Here is a 16,825-nt window from a genome sequence, read left to right as displayed (position 1 = left end):
TCCCATGCTGGGGGCGCGTGGGACCCAGGGGACAATCTCTCCCCTCCGAGGGGCCAGCGCTGGCTTTGCAGGATTAAGGCAGAGGGGCCGGGAGTCCCAGTGGGCCTGGCAGGTACTGCTGTGAACCCAATAGGGAGGTGGCACAGCGCCAGGCTCAGGATCACTTGCAGCCAGAGGCTTCAGATCAGTCTCACGTTCCCAACTGGGAGAAGGCTGTGGCAGCCGGCTGGGGGTCCGAGCCAGCATTTCCTCAGCTGCCCTAATGAACTGCTGCTTCCAAATGACACATGCTCACCAGGCAACAGCACCGCTCTCCCTCCTGTGCAGAAGTCTGGCTTCACTTCACGGCACATTGTCATGTATTACTAGGGCCCCTGAGTTCATGCTCTTGTGTAACAGGTGGTGGCTGGAACATCAAAGCGGCTAGATAGCTAAACACGGGGAGAATGGAGTTGCCCCAAAGCGGTCCCATCCTGAGCGCATGACCCAGGAGGATGACAGCGAGGCAGGGCTGTGTGGGCCTTGACCAGAGTGCGAGGCCTGGCCGGGCACATCTGTGCTGACCCAGCTCACCCCTGGGCCCTTGGGGCTCTGTGGCTTCTGAGCTGACACGCTTGCTCTTTCCATTCTAAAAAGAAATTCTAATCAAGTTCATCTTGTTGATTTTGTGCCAAGAGGCATAAAAAAACCAGCTCCCTGGATATCTCTGCACATATGTCAGTCCTCCACCTGACAGCCGACACAGAGCATGTACCGGGGGAAGTTTTTTAAAGAGCACGACTCTGCTATCTTGACCAGAAGCTTCAGGGATGATTTTTAAAAGGGGGGGCTAGGGGCTGCACCAAAGCTGTAGTTCTGACACTTTTAGGTTGTGAAACATGTTAAGTCTCCCACGAAAGGCCTAGGCAGGCCTTTCCCTGCCAAAAAATACAGATTAAGATTTCTGCATCTACTTTTTCATTTTTTTAAATTTTTATTTATTTTTAATCCTCACCCAAGAATATTTTTTTATTGATTTTTAGAGAGAGGGAAGGACAGAGAGAAATATCAATGTGAGAGAAACACATCGATTGGTTGCCTCCTGTACGAGCCCTGACCAGGGCCCGGGCCAGGGAGGAGCCTGTAACTGAGGTACATGCCCTTGACCGGAATCGAACCTGGGACCCTTCCATCTGCAGGCCAACGCTCTATCCACTGAGCCAGACTGGCTAGGGCTTTGCATCTTCTTCAGAGTTTTTAGAGACTAACAACCCTCCCCCCCGCCCGCCCAAACAGTCCATCAACAGAACTTGATCCCCGGACTGTGTTACTGCTGTGGAGCTGTGAGCGCTCCGCCGTCTGGAGCGTGTTGCACAGGGAGGCTGTGGGAGGAGGGCACCTGCGAGGCCGCTGGCCTCCCCTCCAGCAAAAGGCCCATTTGGCCGGCCCTGGCAGTGCTCGGGCTGAGTGTGCAGTCAGGTCTGCTGAGAAGCCTGGTCTCAGAGCAGGGGGAAGGAATCTGCAGAAAGGAACCACTGAACCTGACACCGAAGTGGAGGCTGGGCTGTGCCCTTCTGCATTCCAGCCCACCCATCTCCCTGCACCTCTGCTGGTCAGCTAAGCCCGGACTGGAGGAAGGGTTAGTTCCGGTCGGGCAAAGAGGACACAGGCACACTGCAGGGCCCGGTGCCAGCCCCACCAGGCATCCTGCTGACAAGTTCCTTTCCCCCCTGGCGTGGCCATGTGTCAACCCCACCCCCATGATGGCCCCACCTCCAGAGGGTCAGCCTTGGAGAGGCCTGCAGGGGCTAGACAGGGTCTTCCACGCTCTACTGGAGGGAGGGCAGAGGACAGGACAGCAGGGTAGTGGGGCCCCCGCCCCAGGTCAGGATACCCTGGGCTGGAGGCTGTTTTGTGAATGAAGGAACAGCCAGCGTCCCCAGAAACAAATTGTGCAGGAAAAAACCAGTGTGGGCACTTCATACCAGTCCATCTTTTTTTGTTGTTAATCCTCACCTAAGGATATTTTTCCACTGATTTTTAGAGAGAGTGGGAGGGGGAGAGACAGAGAAACATTGATGTGAGAGAGAGACATCAATTGGTTGCCTCCTGCATGTACCCGACCAGGCCGGGGATTCAGCCGGCAATCCAGGTACGTGCCCTTGACCGGAATCGAACTCTGGCCCTTCAGTCCATGGGCCAGTGCTCTATACAGTGAACCAAACTGGCCATGGCACACCAGTCAATCTTAACAAGAGCCAGGTTCACCTCGCCCACTGGTTAGAGTGTAAGTCTCTGGACCTGCAAGTGCAGGGTGGACGTCACGTGAACTCAGTGGAGTTTGGTGAGGGCACAGCGCCCTCTCCGGGAGCCCTGACCAGGGCCTTCACCCGGTAGGAGTGCCTGGCTCTGGCAGGGCTTGGGGAAGGCACAGGCTTGTCTTGGAGGAAACACGTGGAAACCTTACCCAGAACAATTCTTTTATTCAGTAACTGCTGATTTCCTCCTTCCCCAACCAGGCTAGAAAACCATCTGTGATGGCACCGCACAGCCTCCCTGGGGAAGCCCAGCTGGCAGGCAGTTAGGATGGGCAACAATGGAGACTCGGCCAAAGGCCCCGTTCTGCACCATAAACAGCGGGGAGGAGAGGAGATGGGACAAATGCAAGGCCAGAAGGCCCCCCCCCCCCCCCCAGGGGTTCTTATACTGGCCTGGTGGATGGAGGAGAGGAAGGCGGGCCCAGCTGTGGCCTCAGGCGTCTTGCTCTGGTTCATGCTGCCCCCTGTTGGCTGCTGCCACTGCCACCTCCCTTCATATTCTATGTCCCTGTCTGGTCCCTGTCCTATGGCCACCAGGGGTCTGAAAGCCCTACCTGGGGGCGTGTGGAACATCCTGATGGGGCTCTCCCACCTCACGATCCATTCACTCTCCCCGAGATGACCTGGAGCCCAACTCAGATGACAGCAAAGGAGGCACATCTGTAGGGGGGGTGTCAAGTCTGACTGCCCCTGTGTCTCATGAGGAGGAGGTCCTTGGCTCCCCCGACCAGGCCTGAGAGCTTCCGCGTCCCTTCTGCTGAGATGAGAAGGGGCGTGGTCCAGCCAGGTGTTCCTGACATGGTTTGCCTCGGCGGTCAGACCGGCCACGTGCCTTCGGATGAGTGTGGTGGCAGGTCACACACGCCTGTGAAAGTGAGGTCCTTGGAGTGAGGGGCTGGTGCCCCACAGCACTTCTGTGCTCCCAGCAAGGAGGTCTGTCCCTTCGATACTCCAGCCAAGTAGATCTCCAGGGTCTTGAGCAGCCGCCGTGGGCTCTTCTTGGCCAACACTTCCAAGTCTGGAACAGAGAGCATTGGGAACAAAAGGCTTGGGGGGCTTTGGATGCACAGTCCAGGGCCCAGCAGCTCTAGGAGTACCCCAGCCCGGGTCCTAGGGAGAGAGGTGGAAGAGACCTCTAAGATGGGGAGCTCACCATGGAGGGAGATCAAGGGACCACAGGACCCACAGGGACCACACACCCTATCTTGCCCAGGACAACTGGGACTTAGAATAGTCAGTCCACTGTCAGACCCAGCTTTTGATTCAGAAAATATCACCACAGGTATAAGGGCAGAAAGGGAGGAGGGGTGGCAGACAAGGGAGAGCTAGAAGGCTCCAGAGGGTGGGCTGGAAGGGAACTGCAGCCAAACCCAGTCTAGTCACCACCCTGAGGTCCCTAAGCCTGGGGACGCCGTGGAAGAGCTAGGCCTCCCCAGAAGGAAGCACACCTTTGAGGACAAAGCCCGAGTCTGCGATGGTCTTCTGCTGCGTCTTCCAGACATGAGCGAGGTGGAGGAAAGTGGCAGCATAGAAGCTGTTCACCACCGGGATCACCTTCTGCTGCCGATTACACTCCCTGCAGGAAGGGAGGTGGTGGACAAAGGCTGGCACCTGGGTGCCCTTCCCCACTACCCTCCCGGGGAGCCACTCCCCAGGCAGCTTTCACATTTGAGCTCCAGGTTGGGGATGGGCTGGCAGATGGGTCCGGTGCACATGGACGTTGCCTAGTGCCCCAGAAGCCAGCAGGTGAGGAAGGAAGCTGGGGAGAATGAGGCAGGGAGGGAGGGAACCAGGCTCTGCTGGGTCCTTCTAATCAGCCGGTGGGGTTGAGGGGGCGGGGGGATGAGCAGTGGGAGGACTCACCTGGAGAGACACTCCTCTCTTAAGGCCTGGATTGCGATGCGGGTGATATTCACAGACATCAAACAGAAGGGGAATTGCTGGAATGGAAGTGGCACGTCAGTGGCAACCCAGGTCTCGCCTTCTGTGTTTCCCTCTTCCACAACCCAGCCTGGCCTACAGGCAATAACGGCAGCACGGCCCAGAGGCAGCGGCGATGTTATGGATGCTTCCACTTAATTTTCACAATGATCTTCCCATCTCACCGATGAGGATACGGAAGCTTTGGTGAAATACCTTTCTTAAGGCAGCGGAACCAGGATTCCAACTGGGTTAATTCACTCCAAAGCTGGTTTGCATAACCCCTGGGAGAGTTCTCCGGCTTCTTCAACATCCCAACCCATGAGCTCTCATTGGCCTTCACCAGACCTACCCATGTGCTGCCAGGGACCCCTGGGGTTAGGATGAACATGAGAGAGTGAGGCCCAGGTACCTAACTAACAATATAGGTTCTTAAAGTCTCTTCTTCCCTTCCCTCGGCTTCTGGTTATTTGCTCATAGCACTTCATCCAAAATCAGACAGAGAAGGTGCAAGTACGTAGAAAGTCAGCCTTGACTTGCTGGACACCCCATCTCTCAGTAGCAGAGGCCTGAGCACTCCCAAGAGGCAGCATGGAGTCCCACCAGCACTTCACCAGGGTGGGCCTCAGGATGCCCTGCAGGGTCCACCTCAAAGCTCTATTTTTAGAGGAGCAAATTCCTTCCTATTTAATAACCAAAACAAAACACACACACACACACACACACACACACACACGTGAAAGCAAATGAAAAACGTTTTGCAGGGGATTTGCAAATGTCACATGTTAGTTTTCATTGTTGCACATACACAAGGGCATCCACTGAGGACAGACAAATCAGTGCATTCCGTAGTTTAGAACAAGTGTCACAGTCTATTTATCCCATCTACTTCCCCAAGAAGGAAACTCACTATACTGTGCTGTCCAGTAAGGTAGCAACTAACCACATGCACCTATTTAAATTTAAATTTAAATAAAATAAAATGTAAAATGCAACACTTCTTTAGCTCATCCTAGCATGACTCCAAGTGCTCATAGCGACACGTGCTCGGCTGCTGTGGTGGACAGTGCAGATCTAGGTTTTAGTGGACATCACTGCCTGACCCGTCGAGGGTCTCCTGGCCCCACCCAGCTTTTCTCAGGGTCTTCCATGACGCCTGGGTTCCAGATCTTGGCCTGGCCACCTGCTAGCTGTGTGTCCTTAGTAAAGCCACCCAAACATTGAGATAGCTTTCCTCTCTCTCAAAATAAAAAGGGAAATGCACTTTGAGTTAACACAGCGGCCTCAAACTGCTATCCTTAGAAAGGCCTGCATACAAGGTTAGCCCTTGGCTGGCATCTGGGCACTTGGGTTGTGAGAGACGCCCGCCATTCCCTCAGGATGACTCACTGTGTAAACTCTGCTTCCCCTCTGTGACTCTGGAATTCTGGTGTGTGCTACACTTGGGGCCTGCATGGCCACCCCCCAGTAAAAGCCTTAGGTACTGAATTTCTAAGAGCTCCCGGGTTGGCACCATTTTACTTGCTGGAGGAATTAAGTGTGTCCTGTGTGATTCCACTGGGAGAGGACTCTTGGAAGCCGGCACCGGGTTTCCTGTGGGCTTTGTCCCATGCATTTCTTCCCCTGCTGACTCTGCTTTGGCTCAGCCACATCATGGCTGTGACTCTCTGCCAAGGCCCGTGAACCCTCCAGTGAATCACAGAACCTGGAGGTTCCTGGGGACCCTGACCAAGTGCCATGCTGGGTGGAGTCAAGACACTAATCATTACAAAAATTCTACGAGATAGGTTTTATTATCTACAGTTGACATTTTCTATTATCCCACAGCCTACCTCACAGAGTTGCTCTAAGGAGTAATTTAGATCTTATATGCAAAATATTCAGTACAGCATCAGTCTAAGTAGGTGCTAACAAACGTTCATAATTATTATTTTTGCCTCAATGTGCGTGGCTGAGGTAAGCAGCAATGCATTTATAACTTCTTACTTTTTTTTTTAAATCATCACCTGAGGATATGTTTTTATTGATTTTTAGAGAGGAAGAGAGGGAAAGGGAGAGAGAGAGAAACATCAATGTGAGAAACATCGATCCATTGCTTCCAGTACACGCACTGACCAGGAATCAAACCCACAATCTAGGTATGTGCCCTGACTGGGAATCGAACCCACAACCTTTTGGTGTATGGGAGAACACTCCAACCAACTGAGCCACCTGGACAGGGGGTTATACCTTCTTATATTGCATATTTAATTATATATACTTGCATAATATCACCCTGCCCCTTCCCTTGATTTTTTTCAGTCTAAGATAAATATGGGAACAAGAATATGGTAGCAACATGATGAAGAGAAGATTTACACCTAGTGTTCATTCACTCTCAGGAACATTCATTTAAAGCTCACTTATTAAAAAGCAGTTTTCACTGGAATTCAGATCTCAGTGTCTCCGTTCCTTCAGCAGTCCTTTTGGATCTGAAAAGTGTTCCTTTAAGCAAAAATACTACAGTGAGGCTGTGTTTAGGGAACTAGCAGACAGTAGAGGAAACCAGACCCGGGCATTTTGGGTTTCCATTTAAAGTTTCCCTTCTCTTCATGCTTAAGCTCCTTTGAGAACTGAACAGGAAGCCCAGGTGGTCTTTGGTGGCTGCTGCTGACATGACCCCCCTGGAGGTTCCAATCCGTAGCTCTGGGGAGGGTCCTCGGAGTCTGCACCCCCACCCCAGGTGACTGCAGCACTCCTCAGGACAGCGTGGGCTGAGCAGTCACACTGCCCGCACTCATGGGGGGCCCAGGCCATCCCCCAGCATTTCTAGTTCTGGGCGCATTCCCCTTTAGCAGGATGTACACAGGTCCCTGAAACATTAGTTCTCCCCTTTGGAGAGAAACAGGAGTGGCTGTTGGCAGGGCCGTGTCCCCCAACTGTTATTCGGATCTCATCCATGCCTCCTGGAAAATTGTTTTCAAGATCCAGAAGCTCTTGAGATTAAGTTTTACTTTAAAACCTTGGAAGTACTAATAGTTCAAGGAATTATTAAAAAAAGCTAGCTGGGCCCTGGCCAGTGTGGCTCAGGTGGTTGAGTGTTGTCCTCTGCACCAAAAGGTCACGGTCAGGGCACATGCCTGGGTTGTGGGCTCAATCCCCAGGAGGGTGTATGCAGGAGGCAGCAACTGATGTTTCTCTCTCATCAATCTCTCTCTCTCTTTCTCTCTCCCCCTCCCTCCCTACCTTCCTCTCTCTCTTTAAAATCAATAAAAACATATATTTTTTAAAAAGCTAGCCCTAGCCAGTTTGGCTTGGTGGATAGAGTGTTGGCCTGCAGACTGAAGGGTCCCAGGTTCGATTCTGGCCAAGGGCACATGTCCGGGTTTCGGGCTCAATCCCCAGTAGGGGGCATGCAGGAGGCAGCTGATCAATGATTGTCTCTCATCATTGATGTTTCTATCTCTCTCTCCCTCTTCCTTCCTCTCTGAAATCAATAAAAATATATTTTAAAAAATCATCTTCGAATCCCCTCTTTTTCTTACACTCATATTCCATCCATCAGAAAAATATGCTGGCTCTACTCTCTTAAGCCCATACGCTCAAGATTCTATATCCAGCATCTGACCACTTCACACCACCTCCTCTGAGAAGACCCTCCACACCACCATCACCTACAACTTGATTATAAAGCCCTAGACCAGAGACTTTCAACCTCTTCATCTTGTGGCACACATAAACTAGTTACTAAAATTCTGCGGCACACCAAAAAATATATTACTGCACTGTTTGCCGATCTGACAAAGGTATAATTTTGACTCATTCACACCAGATGGCTATTATTGTGTTGGCTGTTGTCATTTTCTTATTTGAGAACCTAGGAAAAAAGAGTCAGTGCCCCTGACTAAATAGGTATGACATGATTTAAAAATTCTTGTGGCATGTCAGTTAAAAATTGCTGCTCTAGACTATTCTCCACCGGGCAGCTGGTAGGATCCATTTAAACCTTTCAAGGTACTCCAAGCTGCTGAAAACCCTCATTTTGCTCAGAGTAAAATCAAAAGCCCTTATCGTACCTACCAGGCACTACGCCATCTGGTCCCCATTAACCTCTGACCTCCTTTCCTACTGCCCTCCCTTCCTCCTTCCGCTCCAGCCAGCTTCCCTGCTATTCTTCACATGCCAGACACTCTCTCCTCAGGACCTGTGCTGTAGCTGCTCTTCCTGTGTGGAATGCTCTTCCCCCAGAAACCAGCTTGGCTAACACCCTCACCTCTTCAAGGCTTGGTTTAAGTCTTGCCCTCTCATGGGAGATACCTTGACCATCCCATAAAATACTGTAACCCCTCCCCACATTCTCCAAACCTTAGCCCACCTGTGCTTTTTCCTTAGCACACACATCACCTTCTAACATTCCCATCATTAGTGTATGTATTATGCTTACTTATCTTCTCTGCTGGAAGGATCTTTGTTTTGCTCACTGATGTATCTCAAGCATCAAGAAAAATAACTAGCACAGGAGGTGCTGAATAAATATTTGTTTAGTGAATGAATTCCAGGTCCCACAAATCTGGGAGACGCATGGCAAGAAACAGGTCAAATTCATTTCTAAAATGGAGGGAATACCTACCACCTTTTCCTAATTGGGAAAACCATCTAGCCCAACCCCAGAGAGCAGACCTGGACAGAGACTGAGGGCTACAAAAGCCACTTCCAGCCTGTCAGTAACTCCTGACCCAGAGGCAAACCTTCTCTGGGGCACACAAGGCGGACTCTTTTCCTTCAGACTCAGGGATTTCCCAGGGAGGGTGGTGAGTTGCCTAGTGCTTTTGTACATTATCTCCTTTAATTTTTCCAACTACCCAGCTGAAGTTTCCATGATTTCCATTCTACAGATGAGGAAACTGAGGCTCTGGGGAATTGAGGCAATGCTTGAGACTCATGCTAATGAGTGCTAGAGCTCAGATTCCAGCACTGACAGGGGAAGACCAATCCTGGTTTGCCCCAGTTGTCCTAAGAGCCCTCAGCAATGAGAGAGGTTTACCTGGGAGGCCCGCCTGGCTGCTCAAAGAGCCCTGAGCCCAGGTCCTAGCTCCACAGCCCTCTCTGCTGGCTTCCCACCAGAGCCCCACCTGGATATGGTGATGAGACAGGCGGAAAATCTCCTGGGCCATCAGCAAGGTCTTTGAGTCCATCACCAGGTACAGCAGATGCAGGAGGGCAAGGAAGCCCGCTCCTCTCAGGTCTGTGGCTGGGTTTGCTCCTATAGCAGAAACCAGGAGGAAATTGAGGGTGATGAGAGCAATACTTAATGAAATGCTTGCTCCCGGGAGCGTCAATGACTTAGTTATAGGCCAAGTGGAGAGCCTAGACTTTCCTGACTGTAACAGGACACCCCTTAGCAGGGCAGTCAGAGAAGTGGGACTTTATCCTTTCCTGGTGCTAAGGAGCCTCCTTCCCTCTGGTGGCACTGGAAGTGAAGTGGAGGCCACATGGGAATAGTAATGAGGTACCCCTGCCCTTCCCAGCCAGTGTACTAGTGGAGGCCAAGTGGGGTAACTGGGCTCCCACCCCATCTGACAGTAATGAGGTCACAGCCTCCTCCCCCCATTGGCTCAGTATCAGAGGAGGCCTGCTAAAATAGAAGACTTAAAGAAGATCCAGAGTCTCATTACACTATACCCACCCAAAATGTTCGGGACACAATAAAAAAATCACTTGTTACACAAAGAAAATCACAATTTGGATGAGAAGAGCAATCAGGAGATAGCAACACCAGATAAGGGTTTTTAAGCAGCTGCTGTAGGCAGAGTAATGGCCCCTCCAAAACTGTGCCTGTCCTAATCCCCACAACCTATGTGTATGCAATGTTGCAGGCCAAGGGGGAATTAAGATTGCAGGTAGAATTAAGGTTGCTAATTAGCAGATAAGAAAATTACCCTGGATTATCTGGAAGGGGCCAATGTAAAAAATGAAAGAGGGCGGCAGAAACAGTCAGAAAAAGATGTGAGAACAGAATCGGGCTCAGAGAGATGCTATGAAGGAGGAGGAATGCAGGCAGCCTCTAGATGGTGAAAACGACAAGGAAACAGAGTCTCTCCTGAAACCGAGCAGCTCGGCCCTGACCGGTTTGGCTCAGTGGATAGAGCGTCTGCCTGTGGACTGAAGGGTCCCAGGTTCAATTCCAGTCAAGGGCATGTACCTTGGTTGCGGGCACATCCCCATTGGTGGTGGGGTGTGTGTGTGTGTGCAGGAGGCAGCTGATCGATGTTTAACTCTCTATCCTCCTCCCTTCCACTCTGTAAAAAATCAGTAAAATATATTATTAAAAAAAAAAAAAAAGAATGCAGCTCTGCTGCCACCTTGATCTTACCCCAGTGAGACCTGAATTACAGAACTCCTCTATTTGTGTTGTTATAGTTACTAAACCTTTGATAATGCCTTTGATAAGCAATTACTAACACACTTAGAAAAGAAATGAAAGTCTCAGTAAATATAACTAAAATTAAAAACCCAGTGGATGGGCTCAACAGCAGAATAGCTATAACAGGAAAAGAATCAGTGACCTTGAAGATGGAACAATTTAAATTACCCAATCTGAACAATGAGGGAAAAAACAAAACAAAATGAGGAGCACTCCAGAGATCCATGAGCTATAGACAGAGCCCGTGGGACCTGTGGAGCAATAACAAAAGACCTTGCATTTGTGCCATCAGAGTCCCACAGGAGAGGAGAAAGTGTGGGGCTGAAAAAAGTACTCAAAAGCAATAATGGGTGAATATTTATCAAATTTGGCAAAAGACATAAAAATCTACAGATCCAAGAAGCTGAGTAAACCCCAAATGGAATAAAGTGAAAGGTATTCACACCAAGACACATCATAATTAAAACGCTGCAAACTAAAGACAAAAAATAAAAATCTTGAAAACAGAAAGAGAGAAAAACAACCCCTTAACTATCAGGGAGAAATAATTCAAATGACAGTAGCTTGTTGGCCGGTGTTGCTTAGTGAACTGAACTAGGAGGTCATGGTTCAATTCCTGATCAGGGCACATGCCCGGGTTTTGGGCTCAGTCCCCAGTAGGAGGCATGAAGGAGGTAGCCGATCGATGATTCTCTCACATCATTGATGTTTCTATCTCTCTCTCCCTCTCCCTTCCTCTCTCTGAAATAAATAAAAACTTATTTTTAAAAATGACAGCAGTGCCCTAGCAGGTTTGAGTCAGTGGATAGAGAGTTGGCCTGCAGACTAAAGGGTACCAGGTTCAATTCCGGCCAAAGGCACATGCCTGGGTTGTGGGCTTGATCCCCCGCAGTAGGGGGTGTGCAGGAGGCAGCCAATTAATGATTTTCTCTCATCATTGATGTTTCTAGCTCTCTCTCTTCCTCTCTGAAATAAAAAAATATATATGTATATATTTTAATGCCCAGCGTGGCTCAGTGGTTCAGCATCAACCTATGAACCATAAGGTCATGGTTCAATTCTCGGTCAAGGCACATGCCCAGGTTGCCGGCTCGATCCCCAGTGTGGGACTTGCAAGAGGCAACTGATCGATGATTCTCTCATTGACTCTCTCTCTCTCTCTCTCTCTCTCTCTCTCTCTCTCTCTCTCTCTCTCTCCCTCCTCCCTCCCTCCCTCCCTTCCTCTCTGAAATCAATAAAAATATATTTAAAAAAAATAAAAATGATAGCAGCTTTCTCATCAGAAACCATGAAGCCCAAAAGGCAGTAGCACATTTATCAAGTGCTGAAAAAGAACTGTCAACATGAAATTCTATATCCAGGAAAATTACCCTTCAGAAGTAAAGGGCAAATCGCCAAAACCGGTTTGGCTCAGTGGATAGAGCGTCGGCCTGTGGACTGAAGGGTCCCGGGTTCGATTCCGGTCAGGGGCATGTACCTTGGTTGCGGGCACATCCCCAGTGGGGGGTGTGCAGGAGGCAGCTGATCGATGTTTCTCTCTCATCGATGTTTCTGACTCTCTATCCCTCTCCCTTCCTCTCTGTAATAAATCAATAAAAAAAAAAAAGAAGTAAAGGGGAAATCAAGTCATTCTCAGATGACTTGTTTCTCTTTGGGTAAGAGAATTTATCACCAGTAGACCTATATAAGAAAATGCCTATGCCGAAACCGGTTTGGCTCAGTGGATAGAGCGTCAGCCTGCAGACAAAGGTCCCAGGTTCAATTCCGGTCAAGGGCATGTACCTTGGTTGCAGGCACATCCCCAGTGGGGGGTGTGCAGGAGGCAGCTGATCGATGTTTCTCTCTCATCAATGTTTCTAACTCTCTATCTCTCTCCCTTCCTCTCTGTAAAAAATCAATAAAATATATATTTTTAAAAATGCCTAAAAAATGTTTTGAAACAGAAAGGAAATGATAAAAGGAATCATGGAATACCAGAAAGGAAGAAAGAACAATGGAAAAGTAAATACAATGGATTTTGCCTCTCCTCTTGAGATTCTTAAGTTGTTTAATGGTTGAAACAAAAATCAAACACTCACATGATTTCAGTGTATATAGAGGACATATTTAAGACAATTATACATGAGGGAGGATAAAGGGACTTAAACATGTTGTCAATACCAACAGACTGTCAATTAATCATGGGTATATAAAGTTTCCTATTCTATACAAGTGTAATTTGGTATGATTTTGAAAAAAGAGTAGCACAATCCAAAAGCAGGTGAAATAATTTTGTTTCACTCAAAAATAAAGCAAACTTTTCATCAATATTAATGGAAAAGAGGAAAAAGAAAAAACCAGATTCCAAACCCTATCACTCCAGCGGTTTCCACCCCAGAGTAAGTGTTTGACAACGGTCTGCACGGCCACAAGTCAACGTTTCTCCTGCCTCTCTCTTCTCACGTCAGCCACACTGTTTCTCTAACCGAGGCAAGCAAGCGTCACGTCAGGGCCCTTGCATTTGCTCTACCCTCTTCCTGGAAGGCTTTCCCCGACACCCCTTCGCATGGTGCTGGGCTCTCACTCTAGTCCCGGAATCAGGGGTCCAAGAAAAGAAGACAAACCACTCCTCTCTCTTACCCTGAAAGCCCAGATCTTCCCAGTGATCTCCATGGAGGGCACAGTCAAACTTGGAGCCGGTCAGCTTCTTATAGATGGTCTTGAGGACTCGGCCATGTGTTGGGTCTCGGCTATCCAGGCCACCTGCCCCAAAACACACCCATGTTTCTGTTGGATTGCCCTTCAAGGGAAGACTAAGTGCTTCTCAAGATAGATCCAGACTGTACTCAAGACACCCTGTTCTCCCAGACTTTCACCTCTCAGTCCCTGCTCCCCACATCCACACGGAAAATGCAAGACCCTTGGGTGAGGCTTAGTGACAGGGTGGGCAAACAGTGCTCCCTGCCTGACCTCATCGGCAGCACCTGCCTGTGGCAGCACCAGTGCACTCACACTGAGCAATGGTCAGGACCAAGTCCCTTTCTTCACGGAGGCCCTGGTGGAGCTTTGGAGGCCCGAAGAGGCAGTGCCGGAGGGCAGCAAGCCCAGTCCTTCGAATCGTTGGCTGGATTCTTTTCTGGGGAGAAAGTTGCAGGTAATGGGTAGCATGCTGGGCTCACCCGCTTTAATGAACTTATCATTAGGCTGAGCACAGGGACTATTCTTGCAGAAAGACATAGTTCCCCCAATAAGTGGCTGGTCTCTGGGCCAGGGAAAGGGAGCAGACGCTGTGAAGCATCTGTGGAACCTCTGGAGACAGGCTCTCCCCGCTCTTAAGTTCTTTGTAAATAGATGTCCCCAGGCATTATCAGTCAGTTGTGTACATTTGGTCCTTCGGGCTCTTCCAGAACTTGCTATTCCATCGACTGTCAGGAGGCTGGCTGTGGGGACTCCCCCATGTGGTCTCACAAACACCAGACCAGGTTTCCTGGCAGGGCTGCTTCTGCATAGCCTTTGTATGTCTGCCTCTGTCTCTCTCCATAAAGGACGTAATTTATAAAGTCTAGCCCCACTCTCAAATTCTAGGATGAGACAGCCAGTGGGGACAGGAGTTGAGTGGAGACTTTTTTGGAGCTGGATACCTCTGAGGGGAGCTAGAGCCTTTTGCTACCACCACAACCAGCACTTCCTAAACCAGGCCATGCTGGCTTCTCATTGCTCAGGGCCGCTGCCAGGGACTTAGAACAAACTGATCTGGGTAGCTTCTGGCAACCTGATTCCTATCTTCTCAGCCTCTCTCTTGAGCCAGGTTTTAGGTACAAGATCTGAAATCACATTCCTCTAAACTTACTACTGGTCACTCAAGATGCCCCAGAAAGCTTGCCAGCTTTTATTCTCAATACTAGAGGCCCGGTGCACGAAATTTCATGTACTGGAGGGGGTGGGGGTGTCCCTCAGCCCTGCCTGCACCCTCTCTCAGTCCAGGACCCCCCAAGGGGTCCTTAGCGCTGCTACGGAGGCAGGAGAGGCTCCCACCACTACCGCTGCGCTCGCCAGCCGTAAGCCTGGCTTCTGGCTGAGCGGCGCTTCCCCTGTGGGAGTGCACTGACCACCAGGGGGGCAGCTCCTGCATTGAGTGTCTGCCCCCTGGTGGTCAGTGTGCATCATAGCGACTGGTCGTTCCACCGTTAGGTCGATTTGCATATTAGCCTTTTATTATATAGGATTCTTTCTTTTTCCAATCCTACATATTTTTTAAAATTTCCAGATAGCTTCTAATACCTTTAGAGAATGGGTATTTTCCTACATTAGCCATTAATTACTCAGCTCTGGACAGGCTGCCTTGCTTCCTCAAGGAACTACCTAGCATTTAATTCCAGACCTCCCCATTGTTACCAGGGAAGAGCAGGGAGCAGCTACATGGACCTCTGTATGACAGGGCCACCAGAGCTCCGGGCACAGGCCCAGAAAGGCCACGGGGGCCCTGCATGCAACAAGGGTCTTTGGCAGCCACGACCCTGTACCCCAAGATCTTTCTAGGTGAGATAGGACCCTCAACTGGAAGCTTCCATCTGCTTGCCCAGTGCCCTGTCCTGGTGGGATAGAAACCTGGCTCCTGGAAAGAAGTGGAGATCCCAAACCTCCCTATGTCATACCTTGAAGGAGGAGAGGTCGATGGTCTGGAAATGCTGCAGGGCCTCACTGAAGGAGATCAGCTGTGCAGGCTGGTCTGTCTGGCTTCCTGTGGCAAAAGGGAAGAGGCAGAAACCCCAGGATTTGTAACAGTAGTCAGTGTCAGCAGCCATTCACTGAGGCGTTCCAGTTGTCACCTCTAAGCTCAGATGCCAGCTGTAAACATCAGACACCCAAAGCTGCTGGATCAACTTCCCTTTCAGACCAGGCTGGTCAGAGGCTTGCAAGCCGATCTATGCTGTAAGTAGGGAAGGATCTGCCCCTCAGGGGCTCCCTAAATTCCACTCATCTGTGAGGGGGTGTCACTGACTGGAGTAGGTACACACATAAGAGTGCCACAGTTTTGCTTAGGGGTATTTCCTAATTCCTATTTTGCCCCTTCTCACACCCTATATATGAATGGCCCTCTCTTCATCCTTTGTTCCTGTCCACAGGGAATTAACTTGTCAGTTAACAATAACGTCTCTCCCATATGGTCCTAGTTCTGCTTTCCTGTAGCTCTCAGAAAGAGATGTGAGACAATTTTTACCAAGCTCAGAGCCTTCCAGCAGATGGCTTCAGCCCCCAACTCCAGGGATTTCCTTGTACAGTGAACAACCTGCTCAGCCTTATGCAGGGGCCCTTTCTGCCCGCCTCCATCCTTCTGCTAACCTCATCTCCCTACGGAAGCTGACCATGCCGCGGTCCTCCCTGAGTTCTCTCAGGGCTGGGTAGATGGCAGCCCTTTCCCCACGGCATTCATTCCCATTTCTTCCAGAAAGTCGTCTTTAGATTGGAAAGAGTTTTTGTTCTATTTCACACAGCCAAAATAAGACCATTCAGGAATTGTGTCCTCATCTCAGAGTCACAGAAACATTAGCCTCGTGTGTGGACAGTGCCTTTACCAGCAGCAGATTGTGTGGAGATAGCGCCATTCTTGCAGTTACCTGTCTCTGGCTGGATGTTCTGCACGGCTTCCCATTCTTCCTGGGCTCTGAGCACCTCTGGGCTCACAACTGCAACAGTGAGAAAAGGAGACCCTCTGAGCTTGGGGTAGTCTGCATCACCATCAGCCCTCAGCCTTGGGTCCTGTTGCCCTCAGATACCCTCTTCATGAGGCTGCCAGAGTGAGCTTCCAGAAAGGCAGATCTGATGTCCCACCCTGGCTCCCTGGTCAAAACCCTCCAGGGATCCTCCCTAACTCTCAAGGTAACACTCAACTCTTTAGCATAGCATCTAAGTACTCTCACAATCTGGACCCTCCGTACTCTAACTCTGCCGTAGGACATAAAGGATACCTAAAGTTTCTCTGTACTTCCCACCTTCAGTGCCGAGGCACAGACTGCTCTCCCTCTGCTGATAGTCAGCAAGCCCCGTCAATTGCAACCCCTTCTGGTGTAACTCCCTCTCATCCTTCAGTTAATTCTGATTATCACCCTCACCTGGATGCCCTATCAGTGTTGTGACCATCTTTCCCCCACTGCACTGGGAGCTACATGAGGGCGAGGCTCTCCAGAACCTAGTACAGTGCCTGACACATAACATGTGCTCAATT

General features: G+C 49.9%; 1 protein-coding gene across 2 annotated transcripts in view; it reads right to left on the bottom strand.

Annotated features, from left to right (window-relative positions):
* Positions 1-63: 63 nt before the first annotated feature.
* Positions 64-16,825, bottom strand: part of ELMOD3 (ELMO domain containing 3) — a 27,167-nt gene continuing 10,405 nt past the window's right edge. For both annotated transcript variants that reach the window (XM_079792540.1, XM_079792539.1), the window contains exons 5-12: positions 16,218-16,286; positions 15,255-15,340; positions 13,612-13,735; positions 13,240-13,362; positions 9,329-9,459; positions 4,161-4,237; positions 3,746-3,873; positions 64-3,315 (exon numbers count right to left, since the gene is read on the bottom strand). In XM_079792540.1, the coding sequence (XP_079648666.1) occupies positions 3,113-3,315; positions 3,746-3,873; positions 4,161-4,237; positions 9,329-9,459; positions 13,240-13,362; positions 13,612-13,735; positions 15,255-15,340; positions 16,218-16,286 (941 nt within the window). In that variant the 3' untranslated portion in view covers positions 64-3,112. The remainder of the gene's footprint in view (positions 3,316-3,745; positions 3,874-4,160; positions 4,238-9,328; positions 9,460-13,239; positions 13,363-13,611; positions 13,736-15,254; positions 15,341-16,217; positions 16,287-16,825) is intronic.

The sequence above is a fragment of the Cnephaeus nilssonii genome, assembly GCF_951640355.1.
Source record: "Cnephaeus nilssonii genome assembly, chromosome: 15".
Taxonomy (NCBI): Eukaryota; Metazoa; Chordata; class Mammalia; order Chiroptera; family Vespertilionidae; genus Cnephaeus; species Cnephaeus nilssonii.
Note: the sequence above shows the minus strand (reverse complement) of the source record. Positions and strands in the feature narration are given on the sequence as shown.